The sequence below is a fragment of the Equus caballus genome, chromosome 2 (genome assembly GCF_041296265.1).
Source record: "Equus caballus isolate H_3958 breed thoroughbred chromosome 2, TB-T2T, whole genome shotgun sequence".
Lineage (NCBI taxonomy): Eukaryota > Metazoa > Chordata > Mammalia > Perissodactyla > Equidae > Equus > Equus caballus.
This window is the reverse complement of record NC_091685.1, coordinates 6,354,823-6,372,400: the sequence shown is the minus strand read 5'-3', so window position 1 is coordinate 6,372,400 and position 17,578 is coordinate 6,354,823. Positions and strand designations below refer to the sequence as shown.

The following is a 17,578-nucleotide window of genomic DNA, read 5'->3' as shown; positions in this document are numbered from 1 at the left end:
TTAGAGGACCACAAGGCTTCCTCTAATAATTTCTTCAAGGCACTTTAGGCTTTTGCTAGTAATTTTCTTAAAAGCCACCTCCTGGTTCCAAAGCTGTTCACATATTTTACATTTTTTTGTTAAGTGTAACTCCACTTCCAGTTTATTAGTTTGCTCGGGCCGCCATAACAAAATATCATAGACTGGGTAGCTTAAATGATAGAAATTTATTTTTTGTGTTTCTAGAGGCTAGGAAATCCAAGATGAAGTTGCAAGATAGGTTTTATTCCGAGGTCTCTTCTCTTAGCTTGTAGACAGATGCCATCTCACTGTGTACTCACATGATCTCTTCTTTTGTGGGCACAGAGAGAAAGAGAGAAAGAAACATCTTTTTCTTCCTCTTCTTATAAGAGTTCTTACAAGGACATTAACCCATCATGAGGGCCTTACTTTCATGGTCTCATCTATCCTAATCACCTCCCCAAAGCCCCATTTCCAAATACCATCACATTGGCGTTTAGGGCTTCAACAGATTTATTTTGAATTTTGGGGGACACGATTCAGTCCGTTGCACTCAGATACCAAAATATGTATTCATTATCTGTTACTGTGTAACAGTGAGACTCTCTTTTTAGAAATCATTTCTTGTTGCTTTCATTCTCGTTGTCTAGTTTCCCTGTGTGTAAGCTCACTGGCCTTCTTTCAGTGTCTTTAATAAGCCAAGCTTTCCTGCCTTAGGCTCTCCTATTCCCTTTGGCTACAGTGTTCTTTCCTCCATTCTTTCCAAGTCAGCTCTGCTCCTCCCTTAGGTCTTAAAAAAACCTTGTCTCATATCTCCAACACTTTACAAAAGTGTCTCCACTTGGATGTCTAAAGGACATCTCAAATTTAACAGGTCTAAAGCTGAAGTCCTAATTCTTTCCTTGAACTTCCCCCTTCCCCATCTGTTCTTGAAGTTTTCCCCCATTCAGGAAATGATAACTCCATCTTTCTAGGACCTTTGGCCAAAAACCTTGCAGCCGTTCTTGATTCTACTCTCAGTCAACATTTAATATATCAGCAAACTTTTTCACTCATTTCTCAGAATATCCACTTCTCACCATTTCCACCACCTCTGCTGCAGGGTAAACCACTGTAATTTCTCAACTGGATTATAGGCATCTCCTAACTGGTTTTTCTGCTTCTGCTTGTGTACCTCTACAGTCTGTTCTTCATAGCCAGAGCAATGCTTTTCAAATATAAGCCAGCTCATTTCACTCCTCTGCTCAGAACTCTCCATGTGTTTTCATTACTCTCACTTTGAAACCTGTGGATCTTATTATGGCCTACAAACTTCTACATGATCTGATCCCAAACCCGCATTAGTTTTCTGACCTTATCTTTTACTGTTTCTTCTTTCACCACTCTGCTCCAGCCATACTATCCTTTCTGTTCCTCAAACACAGTAAACACATTCTGCTTCAGGCAGAGCCTCAGCTTTGCTATTTCCACTTCTGGAATGCTCTACCCTAAGATATCTTCAGTGCTAGCTCCCTTACTTCTATCAGGTCTTTGCTTAAATCTCATCTTCTGCTTTCTTTCATCACCCTCCTTCCCAGAACTCTCTGTCCTCTGTCTCCTGCTTTATTATTTTACATAGAACTTATAAAAATCTGGCATATTTATTTTTTCTTATTTATTAACTGTCTTCTCCAACCAGAATGTAAGTTCTGCAGGAGCACTGATTTTTGTTTGTTTTATTCCCTGCTCATTGACTGTTACCTGGGACACTGCCTGGCACAAAGCAGGTATACTGTAATTAATTAATTGATCTTCAAAGAAAGATCATCCTTGACCATTCAAATTGAAGTAGATTTCTCCTGTTATTCTCTTTCATAGATAGCTCCCTATTTCTTTCCTTCATAGCACTTAGTGTTATTTATATTTATATCTTAATATGTATATATTATCGCACTTTTACTTATTTAATTTTTGTCTTCCTTATGAGTCTATAAATTCCATGAAAGCAGGAACCATGCCTATTTTGTTTACCTTTGATATATCCAGCCTAGCACAGTACTTGGTATGTAATCTAGCCAGAAGAAAGAGTTTTTTTATTCTCTTCTACAGTCCCCAGCATATTTAAATACTCAATAAACATTTGATGAATGAATGAATGAATTTTCTTACATATGTTACCTCATTCAATTCTTACAACAATCCATTATGGGAAGCATTATTATCCCATTAAGTAAGATGCTGGCTTCAGGGGCTATATATATATATATATATATATATATATATATATAAAGGATCGTGAAGCTGGCCTCTTAATATATATATATATATATATATTATATTATATATATATATATTTGTGTATATATATATATATACACACAAATATATTTTTTCATTGTGTTGAGAAAGTATCCATCAATTTTTATTTTTTTGAATTTTTTTCTTTTGGGAATAGGTATTGAATTTTGTCAAAGGCTTCTCTACCATCTGTGGAGTTAATTGCGTTGTATCCCCCACTTACATCTGTTAATAAAGAATTCTTTATTAATGGATTCTTGATATTGAACTAACTTTGCGTATCTGGAACAAATGGCACTTGGTTATGATGTATTGATTTTTTTAATGTGGAGTTAGATTCTGCCACTATTATTTAGTACTTTCAAATCAATATTTATAAGTGATATTGGTTTATAATTTTCTTTTTTTCTTACATCTTTATCAAATTTAGGTGTTAATTTTATATTTGCTTTATAAAAAGAAATAGGAAGGCTTTCTTTACTTTTGATGCTCTGGAACAATTCATGGAGCACTGGGACTACCTGATCTTTGTAGGTTTGGTAGAATTGCCTGTGAAACCATCTGGGCCTAGTTTTTTCTTTGCGGGGGAAGGGAGTTGCTTGGCAAGTATCTATTTATTTATGTTTAGATATTCTATCTCCAATGGGCTCAATTTTGGTAGTCTCTATTTTTCTATAAAATTATCCATTTCATTTAGATTTTCACATTTATTTGTATAGAAATCTGAGACGTAGTCTCACCATTTTAAAATTTGTTTCTATTTAAATGGTACTTTCCTCTTATTATTATTTTTGTGTGTTTATGCTTTCTCCCTTTTTTCTTCATTAACTTAGGCTAGTAATTTGTTGTCTTAAATTTTTTAGTATATCGGAATTTTGATTGATTAATTATGTCTACTCTTTCTATTCTTTACCCTGTTAATTTCTCCTTTTATCTTCCTTGTGCTTTTTGGGGGTTTACTTTGTTGTTGTTTTTCTAGTTTTTTGAGTTGCGAATTTAATTCATTTTCTTTCCTTTTAATAGCAGCGTTATTGAGATATAATTCACAGACTATAAAATTCACCCTTATTAAGTGTACACTTCAGTGATTTCTAATATATTCACAGATTTGTTCAGCCATCACCACTGTCTGATTTCAGAACATTTTCATCATCCCAAAAGGAAACCCCATATCTATTAGCCGTCCTCCCCCTTACCCTCTCCTCTCAGGCACCTGGCAACCACTAATCTGCTTTCTGTTTTTATGGATTTGCCTATTCTGAACATGTCACTTAAGTGGAATCATACAGTATGTGGCCTTTTGTGACTGGTGTCTTTTACTTAGCATAATGTTTACATAGTTCGTTCAGGTCGTAGCATGTATCAGGACTTCATTCCTTTTTATTGCTGAATAATGTTTCATTTTATCATTCTTTCTTGTGTTTAGTGCTATGTATTTTTCTGATTACTGCTGTAAACATATCACACTGATTCTGATATATAATGTTTTCTGTATAATTTTCTCAGAAATTTTATAATTTCCATTTGTATTTCCTTTTCTTACTCAAGAATTGTTTCATGGAAATATTTTTTTACTTTCTGGGTAGACTTTTTATTTTTCATTTTATTAATAATTTCTAGTTTCATTGTATTGTGATTTGAGAGTGTTGTTTTTAGATTTGGGGGGATTCCGAGTCCTATTCTGCCATCTAATGTCAGTGTAGTAAAGTCCTTATTTGATAGTGAATTTTTTGAAAGAGGATTCTGTGTCCTCTGATTTTTGTTTCCTTTTTTTGGTCTTGCAGGACCCTAAAACTTCCCCTTTTGCTTCTTTTCTTTTTCAATCTTCAGTTGCCAAAGGGCACCTTTCGCTTTCTTTTTGCCTTGTTTTTTTCTCCTAGAAGCTATGCCTTTGAAAGATTACCACCTTGAACCTCCTGAACTTTTCAGACCCTTCCCTGTAGTCATGCTTTGATCTCTAGAAATATTTTTAAAAATATTTTCTAAGGAGGCGGAGCAAAATGGTGGGGTGAGCTGACCCAGGACTCTCTCCCCTCCAAAGTACAACAAAGGACTGAAAAAAACCCCTGAATTTCAGCTAATGAACCTAATGCCAGGACTCCGAGACCTACAGTTTCAAAAGGCAGAGGAGGGAGCCCCTGCTGCCCGCCTCAGAGGAGCTAGAACAGGGTAGGAGAGAACATCGCTGCATCCCCTAGAAACCGGGATCGCCACGCGGGCCCTGGAAGGAGCGGGGGAGGGGCCACGCAACCAGGGGATTGCCTAGGACTCCCGCCGCCGGTACAGTGGAAACCCGCTGACAGGGGAAAGCTTCCGTGCACGGGGACCCCCATAAACCCAGGGCCCTGGGAGACCAGAGAACAGAACTGATCAAATCGAGATCAGTGTGCGAGAGAAACTGCCCCCGCCCCCGTCCCAGCAAAGCGCACTGGGTGCTGCCATCTTGCCCGAAGGCGGAGAGCTCAGAATGTGTGGCACTCGACCCCCATCCAGTGGCGACAGACTGTAACTGCAACTGAATTCTACCACCATGCGAAAAAACCGCTCTTCTACCATCCAGCAATTTATAAAAGCCCCAGACCAGAAGGAAAACAATAAAAACATAGAATTAAGTCCTGAGGACTTGGGATTAGGTAAACTAAATGAAAATGAGTTCAGAGCAGCTATAATAAAAAAACTCAATGAGGTAGAGAGAAAGAGAAACAAGCCGAGTTCTGGAGTTATGTCACAAAAGAGATTGAAATTATAAAGAAGAATCAAACAGAATTACTAGAGATGAAAAACACAATGGACCAGATAAACAGAATACAGATTCCCTGAGTGCCCGGGTAGACTTCATAGAAGAGCAAATTAGCATAATCGAAGATGGACAGGCTGAATGGCTCCAGACAGAGGAAGAAAGAGAACTAAGGATTAAAAGGAATGAGGAAAGTATTAGAGAGATAGCAGATTCAATGAGGAGAAAGAATTTAAGGATCATAGGAATTCCCGAGAACGTGGAAAAGGAAAATGGAGCAGAAAGTGTGCTTAATGAAATTATAGAAGAGAAGTTCCCAAATCTAGGGATTGAGGGCGAAATGTGTGTAGAAGAAGCTTTCAGATCTCCTAGATTTGTCAATGTAGAAAGACCTACCGCAAGGCATATAGTAGTACAAATGGCAAAAATGAATGACAAAGAAAGAATACTCAGGGCTGCAAGACAAAAGAGAATTACCTACAAAGGAGCTCCTATCAGACTTTCAGCGGATTTCTCTGCAGAAACCTTACAAGCTAGGAGAGAATGGAGTGACATATTCAAAGCTTTAAAAGATATAAAAATCTTCAGCCAAGAATACTCTATCCAGCAAGAATATCCTTCAGATATGAGGGAGAAATTAAATCTTTTCCAGACAAACAAAAGTTAAGGGAATTTGTAACCAAAACTCCTCCACTACAAGAAATCCTCAAGAAGGCTCTCATACCTGAAAAAAGAAAAAAGGGAGAAAGGGGCCACAAACCACAGAGTAGGGAGACAGATAAATAGAACCAGAATAGGATAGCAAATATCCAACTATAGCATTAGGATAAAGGTAAGGAAACTACCAAAGCAAAGACGATCTTATCATTCTAACTACAAACTCGTAACACAAGTTGGAACAAGAAGTGAAAATAATAATTTAGGAGGGGAAGAGCGAAGGGACTAAATTAGTCTAGGCCAAGTAAGTAAGAGACCACCAGAGAAGAGACTATATTATACACGAGATTCTAAATACAAACTTCAGGGTTGCCACTAAAGTAAAAAACAGAACAGAGACACAAAACATAAATAAGCAAAAATCTAAGAAACCCAGCATAAGAAATTGCAGTATCAAATGGATAGGATAAAGCACACAGGAAGAGAAAAGCAGGAAAGCCAGATAATGAGCAACAGATTGACAGCTTTAAGTCCACATGCATCAATAATCACTGTTAATATAAACGGATTGAACTCTCCAATAAAAAGACACAGATTGGCAAAATGGATTAAAGAACAAGATCCAACAATTTGTTGCCTCCAGGAAACACACCTCAGCCCCAAGGACAAACACAGGCTCAGAGTGAAGGGGTGGAGGACAATACTTTGAAGCTAATAGCAAGGAAAAAAAAGCAGGGGTTGCAATTCTTATATCAAAGTGGATTTCAAAATAAGACAGGTAAAGAGAGACACACAGGGACAATATATAATGATCAAAGGGACACTTCATCAAGAAGAAATAACGCTTATAAATATCTATGCACCCAACATAGGAGCACCAAAGTTCATAAAGCAACTATTAACAGGCCTAAAGGAAGATGTTAAAAACAACACAATAATAGTAGGGGACCTCAACACCCCACTCACATCAATGGACAGATCGTCCAGACAGAAAATTAACAAGGAAATAGTGGAGCTAAACGAAAAACTAAAACAATTGGACTTAATAGACATATATAGATCACTTCATCCTAAAAAAGCAGAATACACATTCTTCTCAAGTGCACATGGAACATTCTCAAGGATAGACCATATGTTGGGAAACAAGGCAAGCCTCTAAAAATTTAAAAAAATTGAAATAATAACAAGCATCTTCTCTGATCATATGCTATAAAGCTAGAAATTAATTACAAGAAAAAAGCTGAGAAAGGCACAAAGATGTGGAGACTAAACAATACACTACTGAACAAGCAATGGATCATTGAAGAAATTAAAGAAGAAATAAAAAAATACCTGGAAACTAATGAAAATGATAACATGCCATACCAACTCATATGGGATACAGCAAAAGCTGTATTAAGAGGAAAATTCATCGCAATACAGGCACATCTTAACAAACAAGAAAAATCCCAAATAAGCAATCTTAAACTACACCTAACTGAAGAGAAAGAAGAACAAACAAAGCCCAAAGTCAGCAGAAGGAGAGAAATATAATAAGAATCAGAGCAGAAATAAATCCTATTGAAACAAAAAAGGCAGTAGAAAGGATCAGTGAAACAAAGAGCTGGTTCTTTGAGAAGATAAATAAAATTGACAAACCCCTAGCCAGACTTACAAAGAAAAAAAGGGAGAAAGCTCAAATAAACAAAATCAGAAATGAAAGAGGAGAAATAACAACAGACTCCGCAGAAATACAGCAGATTATAAGAGAATACTATGAAAAACTATATGCCAGCAAATGGATAACCTAGAGGAAATGGATAAATTCTTGGACTCCTACAATCTCCCAAAGCTCAGTCAAGAAGAAGCAGACAATTTGCACAGACCAATCACAAGGAAACAGATTGAAACAGCCATCAAAAGCATCCCAAAGAATAAAACCCCAGGACCAGATGGCTTTCCTGGGGAATTCTACCAAACTTTCAGAGAGGATTTAATACCTATCCTTTTCAAGCTATTCCAAAAAGTTAGGGAGGATGGAACACTTCCTAACACATTTAATGAGGCCAACATCACACTGATACCAAAGCCTGACAAGGACACCACGAAAAAAGAGAACTACAGGCCAATATCACTGATGAACATAGATGCAAAAATCGTCAACAAAATTTTGGCCACCAGAATTCAGCAATTCATCAAAAGGATCATACATCATGATCAAGTGGGATTCATACCAGGGACACAGGGATGGTTCAACATCTGCAAATCAATCAACGTGATACACCACATCAACAAACTGAGGAATAAAAACCACAGGATCATCTCAATAGATGCAGAGAAAGCATCTGACAAGATCCAGCAGCCATTTATGATAAAAACTCTGAACAAAATGGGCATAGAAGGGAATTACCTCAACATAATAAAGGCCATATATGACAAACCCACAGCCGACATCATACTCAATGGGCAAAAACTGAGTGCCATCCACCTGAAAACAGGAACAAGACAAGGATGCCCTCTATCACCACTCCTATTTAACATAGTACTGGAGGTCCTGGCCAGAGCAATCTGGCAAGAAAAAGGAATAAAAGGAATCCAAATAGGGAGGGAAGAAGTGAAACTCTCACTGTTTGCAGACGACATGATCTTATATATAGTAAACCCCAAAGAATCGATTGGAAAACTTTTAGGAGTAATCAACAACTACAGCAAAGTTGCAGGGTATAAAATCAATTTGCATAAATCAGTAGGATTTCTATATTCTAATAACGAACTAACAGAAAAAGAACTCAAGAACACAATATCATTCACAATTGCAACAAAAAGAATAAAATACCTCGGGGTAAATTTAACTAAGGAAGTGAAGGACCTATATAATGAAAGTTACAAGGCCTTTCTGAGAGAATTGGATGACGACATAAGGAGATGGAAAGACATTCCATGTACATTGATTGGAAGAATAAACATAGTTAAAATGTCCGTTCTACCTAAAGCAATCTACAGATTCAACGCTATCCCAGTCAGAATCCCAATGACATTCTTTACAGAATTAGAACAAAGAATCCTAAAATTCATATGGGGCAACAAAAGACCCAGAATTGCTAAAGCAATCCTGAGAAAAAAGAACAAAACAGGAGGCATCACAATCCCTGACTTCAAAACATACTACAAAGCTACAGTAATCAAAACAGCATGGTACTGGTACAAAAACAGGTGCACAGATCAATGGAACAGAATTGAAAGCCCAGAAATAAAACCACACATCTATGGACAGCTTATCTTCAACAAAGGAGCTGACGGCATACAATGGAGAAAAGAAAGTCTTTTCAACAAATGGTGCTGGGAAAACTGGAAAGCCATATGTAAAAGAATGAAAATTGACCATTCTTTCTCACCATTCACCAAAATAAACTCAAAATGGATCAAAGACCTAAAGGTGAGACCTGAAACCATAAGGCTTCTAGAAGAAAATATAGGCAGTCCACTCTTTGACATCAGTGTCAAAAGGACCTTTTCGGACACCATGTCTTCTCAGAGAAGGGAAACAATAGAAAGAATAAACAAATGGGACTTCATCAGACTAAAGAGCTTCTTCAAGGCAAATGAAAACAGGATTGAAACAAAAAAACAACCCACTAACTGGGAAAAAATATTTGCAAGTCATATATCTGACAAAGGCTTAATATCCATAATATATAAGGAACTCTCACAACTCAACAACAAAAAATCAAACAACCTGATCAAAAAATGGGCTGGAGACATGAACAGACATTTCTCCAAAGAAGATATATGGATGGCCAATAGGCACAAGAAAAGATGCTCATCATCGCTGTGCATCAGGGAAATGCAAATCAAAACTACACTAAGATATCAACTTACACCCATTAGAATGCCAAAAATATCTAAATCTGATAGTAACAAATGTTGGAGAGGTTGTGGAGGGAATGGAACCCTCATACACTGCTGGTGGGAATGCAAACTAGTGCAGCCACTATGGGAAACAGTATGGAGATTCTTCAAAAAATTAAAAATAGAACTACCATACGATCCAGCCATTCCACTACTGGGTATCTATCCAAAGAGCTTGAAGTCAGCAATTCCAAAAGTCCTATGCACCCCAATGTTCATCGCAGCATTATTTACAATAGCCAAGACATGGAAGCAACCTAAGTGCCCATCAACAGATGAATGGATAAAGAAGATGTGGTATATACATACAATGGAATACTACTCAGCTGCAAAAAAGAACAAAATCATTCCATTTGCAACAACATGGATGGACCTTGAGGGAATTATGTTAAGTGAAATAAGCCAGATAGAGAAGGATAATCTGTGTATGACTCCACTCATATGAGGAATTTAAAAATGTGGACAAAGAGAACAGATTAGTGGCTACCAGTGGAAAGGTGGGGTGGGGGGTGGGCACAAAGGGTGAAATGGTGCACCTACAACACGAATGACAAACATTAATGTACAACTGAAATCACACAAGACTGTAACCTATCATTAACTCAATTAAAAAAAACCAAAAAACCCACCCCCCCAAAAAACCAACCAACCAACCAAACAAACAAAAACAAGACAGGCAGGGCCTTAAAGGGCTTCAGGAAGGGTTTGGAGCCTTATCATGGGCTAGAAGCTGCAGGAAGATGCCTGTGCCTGAGTGGAAAAGTTAAGGAATACAAACACCTGGACTGAAGGGTCCAGAAGGCCAGGAATGAGAGGTGCCTTGGCAACAGTTTACATGGACAGATGACACCAAGAAACAGATGGCCCCCCACAGCACTATGTGAGCCCTAGGAGCAATTCTGGGAGAAGAGGGGGCCGTGAGACCTGACTTTATTGAGTTTATGTTTCTGCTACCTCTTAAAAAACGGGGTTTTGACTCAGAAATTCTGTTGAGTTCTAGAAATATAAATTTACATTTCTTGCAAAAAAAAATATTTTCACACTTTGTTGGGGGGAAGGGGGTCTTTCTCCTCCTAGCGGTAGTTTTTGAGCAGCTGTAGGCCTGCCGCCACTCCCTTCTTCTCTCCTCTGCAGTGTTTCAGATGGCCCTCGTTCTCCCAAAGGCTTGCGGTGGGAGCATGAGCTATTGCTGGCTGGGATTTGGTCATTTTTCCCTTTTCTCCTTTTTCTCACAGATAATTTGAAGTTTTGGGTTCTCTGTTGTCTAGTTGTGCTGAGAGTATGGTTTTGTGCAGTTTTATTTGCTCCTCTTGTTATTTTAGATTGTTTTTAGAGGACGTGGAGAGAGACAGGTTTAGGCAGCCTCCATTGTCCTCAGCTACCTGGAAATCCTGTGTCTGGTCTGTGTTTAAGCTTATATCTTTTCTCAAGTTTTACATTATTCAGGATAGTGGGACAGTTTTCTGGTGTAAAATCTTGAGTATAAATGTACGGTTTTTTTTTTTAAAGATTTTATTTTTTTCCTTATTCTCCGCAAAGCCCCCCAGTACATAGTTGTATATTCTTCGTTTTGGGTCCTTCTGGTTGTGGCATGTGGGACACTGCCTCAGCGTGGCCTGATGAGCGGTGCCATGTCTGCGCCCAGGATTCGAACCAACGAAACACTGGGCCGCCTGTAGCGGAGTGCGCGAACTTAACCACTCGGCCATGGGGCCAACCCCTAAATGTACGGTATTTTAGTTGAAATGTTATTCTTCACCCAACAGATTTTTGAGTTGTAGAATTTCATGGGATTTTGAGTTGTCTTTTGAAATTGCTTTTTGTGTGTGCGCACTGGAAATGAATACCTAAGAATGTTTGTAGTAGCTTACATCCTCCTGTAGAATCAGCAGATTTTTGTGGCTTCAAAGTTTGATTCAAAGAGATTGAAATCTAGGATACTAGGCATATCCTTTGAACAGGCAAAAATCTGAATTGGCAGCTCAGAATCAGTATCAACAAGCCCTTCATCAGTGCCCAGGCTTAAAAAATGTGTAGTAAGTCCCTGGCAGAATATTTTTCAAAGAGTTGCTATTTTCTATAGATTAATTGGATCCCATCATAAGGAAAAAAGAAAAGACATCAACACATTGACTCTCTCTTATGTCAGACACTATGTCCTGTACTTTTGTATAGTTTACCTGCCTCTCTTCCTACCAATCCATGCATGAATTGCTTGTAAATTTTCTGATAAGTGACAGTAAAGCATTTGTACTTTTCGTGACAAGGAACTTGCTGCCAACTAAGGCCACTCACTCCACATTTTGGGTGATTCCAATTGTTAGAGTGCTCTTTTTCACGTTGAACTCTCTCCCTATAGTTTCCATCCGTGGTCTTGTTTCTTTCTTCTGAAACTCACAGAACAAGCCTCTTTCACGTTGTAGCCCTTCAAATATCTGGAGCCAGCCTGACATTGTCCTTAATTTGCCTTCTTCTCTTTAATTGTTTCTCACTAGACTTGTTTCATGACCCATCATCCCAGTGTAATTGCTGTACTGTGATCGCACATTAAGCTTTTCTGGTAGTCACGTCACACTGCTAAATCGTGTTGAGCTTGCAGTTGAACAGAACCTCAGAACTTTTCTCATAGTTACTGCCCTTTTTCCCAGGTTGTTTTGGGGGTCCAAGAATAGAATTGGGCATTAATGATATTCTGATCCATCCCATTAATAAACTTTGTTGAAGTCTGTTGGGATCCAACATTTAGTAGTTCCTCCCAGCTTCAGGTTTGGTAATTTTCTAATCCAGTTTTTGTGGAAATATTAACCAGAGCATGGCTGAGGTTAGCGGTTAACTGTAGAGAGTTTTCTCTAGGTTAATGCATTAATAAATGCCTTTCGTTTCCCAGTGTGTGTTCTGCAGAACATTAAGCTCATAAGATGCTTCATGACATGGGTCAGATAAATTGGGAAATGGCTTCATACTTTAACCCCTTTTTGGATAGTCATAATACACTTGCAAGAGTAAAGGCTCTGAATGTCTTGCTGTAAAGAAGTGTTTAAATTTGTTTAACCCAGTATTATCTAAACTTACTTGACAAAAGAAACCTCATTTTTTTTAGTAACATTGAAAAACCCCCGAACAACAAAAGAAAAAACAAAACTCACACTACAGTATTTCCTTATGTTATCCCAAAAGAAGTCCTGAAAAATTTAGTTAATTATCTTGCTGATATCTAAATACTATGTTTCATTTGCTTTATTAGTCAATTCAATCAAGAAAAGATACTAATCTGATGTGGCTTGTTCCTACTCAACCCATTTTGGCTGCCTCTTGATCACCACTCTTCCTGATATGAGATCACCATGTGGATTCTACTTTCTTCCCTTTTTATTTGAATTGAGATAAGCTTTGCTCACTTATATGAATGTCATTTCTGCTCTGACGATCATCCTTCTTGACAGAGAAGATAGAAAACAGTATAAAAAATGGGTACGCTCCACTTAAGATTTTTGAAAATTTTTCTTCATTAATGTGCTTGCTTCTGTTTTCCTGACATTATTTTTTAAACTTTCTGTTAAGGAATTTAAAAAGCATATGTATTTCTTATTAGGCTATAACTCTTCTAAAGACCCTTCTGCCTTATCATAAGGAAAGAGAAGAAGATTAGGCCCTGGAGGGTGTGAGTTATAAAATTCGCTTAGTCCAGGAGCATTGGGATGTTTTGGCAGACTTCTTGAAGAATTGCTGGCAGTGCTTTCCTGCCTTATATCCTCGTGGTCCCAGGCTATATTTTCTGGTTTTTGAAATTGGACCCTAGTTATACTAGGTAGAATAGGTCAATTCAAACTGTTTTTATATCGTATGCTTATTAGTTGATTCAATTCATTAAATATACCCAAGTTTAATTATAAAGAAATATTTATGTGAGGGATCAGTTGAAGTCTTCAATACTGATATCTATGCAAGGAAAAATGTGGAAATATTTAGGACACTGAGTACCATGACAGCATTTGTTAATAAACAGCAGAGGAGCCGACCCCATGGCCAAGTGGTTGAGTTCGTGGGCTCCACTTTGGTGGCCCATGGTTTCGCTGGTTCGGATCCTGGGCGCAGACATGGCACTGCTTATTAGGTCATGCGGAGGCGGCATCCCACATGCCACAACTAGAAGGACCCACAACTAAAATATACAACTATGTACTGGGGGGATTTGGGGAGAAAACGCAGGAAAAAAAAGAAGATTGGCAACAGTTGTTAGCTTAGGTGCCAATCTTTAAAAAATAAAATAAAATAAACAGCAGAAAAACATTAACCCATTAAAAGATGTTTGCTTTTTCTACAGGAACAAAAGTTGAACACTTTGCAAAAATTGGATGGAAAAATCATAAGCATTCAGTTAATAACCCGTAAGTATTTCTGAGATATGACATAGTAAAAATCTGGGTTAACCTGCTGTGTAATATGCAGCTTTATACTTGGAAAGCAAATGCAAGACCTCAAAGATGTTAACTAGAATGATTAACTTTTTTCTTATAGAAGACTTGTGCCCAAGTAAACTTTTGACTACTTTTCAGTTTTAGTTTTTGGTCTGTTTATATTTAGAATACCATTTAAACTAATCACTCTTTTAAGAAAGAATGTGAATGGCTGGTGTTAAAAGATGTAATTGGTCATACATTGCAACTCCAGTTAAGTGAAATTTATTGTAATTACTTTGGTGGGCGATAACCAGTCACCGTTTTAAGCCATTCCTTTAAACTTTTCTCCGTTTGTTTTGATCAATTTGTAAAATGAATATTAGTAGCCATTTTAATTACTTTATATAAAATTGTTTTACCTTAATAATGTGTTTTAATTTTGTTAGTGTCATTAACTCTTATTCTGGTAGAATAATATGGTTATTTATATGTAAGTATAAAGTAAAATGACATCATGTGCATTATAGGTCATTAATCTTTGATTCCCTAGTGCCTAGGATGCCTGGCTCATGGCATATACTTAATGGTTGCCAAATGAAATTGGTTCACTGGGAGTTGAATCAGCGCTGCATAACTAGAATCTCTACAAAAGGAGTACCACCAGGCAATAAAAGAATAATAGCTAGCTTTATTGAATGACAGTTCTGTGTCACTGTGCTAGGTACTTTTATGTACATTTTCACTTAATCTTCTCAAGGGTCCTATAAGGTAAATATTTTTATTCTTCTTTTATGGATGAGGAAAATGAAACTTACAGAAATTAGGCAACTTGCTCAGGATCATTCTAAGTAATGGCAAATAATGTTTATATTTTTCCTCCTATTAGATTATAAACTCCTTGAGGGCAAGAGCCATCTCTTATCTTTCTATTCGTAATGCTTAGCACAGAGCCTAGAACATAATAGGTGTTCAGTAAATTGTTTCTGAACTACTCAACGAATTTCACCACATTTAATAAATATAAAACCGTGACGAGAAACATTTTTTACCGGAAGTGGATCATTACCACCTATTGCTAATCCGTCATGCTACTGCTAGTTCTCCTCATTCTCCTAATTTTAAATTGATATTTGAGTTCAGGGCATACCTAGTTAACAAATAATATTTAATCCCATGCCCTAGATTTAAGGATATTTTGTGAAAGATCTAAGGGTATTGTGAAAGCTTTGGTGAATTCCTGTTGCTTATAAGATAAAATAGAAATTCCTCATATGAGATAATAGACCTGCTATAATTTGGCCCCATTCTACTTTTCCAGCCTTATTTTGTACCACTTCCCTGGCTATTCTCAATCTCTGGCCGAAGGAGATTACTTGGTTTTTCCCAAATGTACCATACAGTACTTGCTTCTGTGTTGTTACTTATGCCATTAGCTCTCCCTGGAATGTACTTCTGCCTTTCTTTTGTTTGGTGAATATCTACTTACTCAACCCAAATATCATTGCTTCTCTTATTACCTTCTTGACACTACCTGGGCATAATTATTTTTTCTCATGAGCTTCATTACACTGTCTGTATATCTCTATTATAACACATCACACTGTATGATAGTTATTTGTGTGTTTCTCCTCTGATGATGATGATCCTTGAGCAGAGATTATGTCTTATCTTTGTATATTTATCAGAGTATTTGAACATGGTGTATGTTCAATAAAACTTTGCTGTTACTGAGTAGTAGAGTTAGGATGAGCAGCTTAAGCCCATAAAGATGGTCTAGAGCTGATTTCTTTGTCCGTATAACTTGGAGAACCATTAAAAATCCTTGTGATTTCCTGAAACTAGTAAACAACTATACCAACATATTGAGGAATTGACAGCATTGAGGTTTCCTAGCACTGAGAGTCCAAAAAACAGCTCTTTTTTCTTCTTTTTAAAAAATTTTTTTATTGAGTTAATGATAGGTTGCAATCTTGTGAAATTTCAGTTGTACGTTATTGTCTGTCAGTCGTGTTGTAGGTGCACCACTTCACCCTTTGTGCTCATCCCCCACCCCTCCTTTCCCCTGGTAGCCACTAATCTGTTCTCTTTGTCCACCTGTTTAAATTCCTCATATGAGTGGAGTCATACAGAGATTGTCCTTCTCTATCTGGCTTATTTCACTTAACATAATTCCCTCAAGGTCCATCCATGTTGTTGCAAATGGAATGATTTTGTTCTTTTTTGCAGCTGAGTAGTATTCCATTGTATGTATATACCACATCTTCTTTATCCATTCATCTGTTGATGGGCACTTAGGTTGCTTCCATGTCTTGGCTATTGTAAATAATGCTGCGATGAACATTGGGGTGCATGGGACTTTTGGGATTGCTGACTTCCAGCTCTTTGGATAGATACCCAGTAGTGAGATAGCTGGATCGTATGGTAGTTCTATTTTTAATTTTTTGAAGAATCTCCATACTGTTTCCCATAGTGGCTGCACTAGTTTGCATTCCCACCAGCAGTGTATGAGGGTTCCATTCTCTCCGCAACCTCTCCAACATTTGTTACTATCAGATTTAGATATTTTTGTCATTCTAATGGGTGTAAGGTGATATCTTAGTGTAGTTTTGATTTGCATTTCCCTGATGCACAGCGATGATGAGCATCTTTTCTTGTGCCTATTGGCCATCCGTATATCTTCTTTGGAGAAATGTCTGTTCATGTCTCCAGCCCATTTTTTGATCAGGTTGTTTGATTTTTGTTCTTGAGTTGTGTGAGTTCTTTATATATTATGGATATTAAGCCTTTGTCAGATATATGACTTGCAAATATTTTTTCCCAGTTAGTGGGTTGTTTTTTTGTTTCAATCCTGTTTTCATTTGCCTTGAAGAAGCTCTTTAGTCTGATGAAGTCCCATTTGTTTATTCTTTCTATTGTTTCCCTTCTCTGAGAAGACATGGTGTCCGAAAAGGTCCTTTTGACACTGATGTCAAAGAGTGGACTGCCTATATTTTCTTCTAGAAGCCTTATGGTTTCAGGTCTCACCTTTAGGTCTTTGATCCATTTTGAGTTTGTTTTGGTGAATGGTGAGAAAGAATGGTCAATTTTCATTCTTTTACATATGGCTTTCCAGTTTCCCCAGCACCATTTGTTGAAAAGACTTTCTTTTCTCCATTGCATGCCGTCAGCTCCTTTGTTGAAGATAAGCTGTCCATAGATGTGTGGTTTTATTTCTGGGCTTTCAATTCTGTTCCATTGATCTGTGCACCTGTTTTTGTACCAGTACCATGCTGTTTTGATTACTGTAGCTTTGTAGTATGTTTTGAAGTCAGGGATTGTGATGCCTCCCGTTTTGTTCTTTTTTCTCAGGATTGCTTTAGCAATTCTGGGTCTTTTGTTGCCCCATATGAATTTTAGGATTCTTTGTTCTAATTCTGTAAAGAATGTCACTGGGATTCTGATTGGGATGGCATTGAATCTGTAGATTGCTTTAGGTAGAACGGACATTTTAACTATGTTTATTCTTCCAATCCATGTACATGGAATGTCTTTCCATCTCTTTATGTCATCATCCATTTCTTTCAAAAAGCCTTGTAATTTTTGTTGTATAAGTCTTTCACTTCCCTAGTTAAATTCACCC

At 37.4% G+C, this 17,578-nt stretch overlaps 1 protein-coding gene across 2 annotated transcripts in view; it reads left to right on the top strand.

Moving 5' to 3' along the window:
* Nucleotides 1–17,578, top strand: part of SCP2 (sterol carrier protein 2) — a 124,900-nt gene that overhangs the window by 41,076 nt on the left and 66,246 nt on the right. For both annotated transcript variants that reach the window (XM_023629861.2, XM_070259949.1), the window contains exon 7: nt 13,884–13,947. In XM_023629861.2, the coding sequence (XP_023485629.1) occupies nt 13,884–13,947 (64 nt within the window). The remainder of the gene's footprint in view (nt 1–13,883; nt 13,948–17,578) is intronic.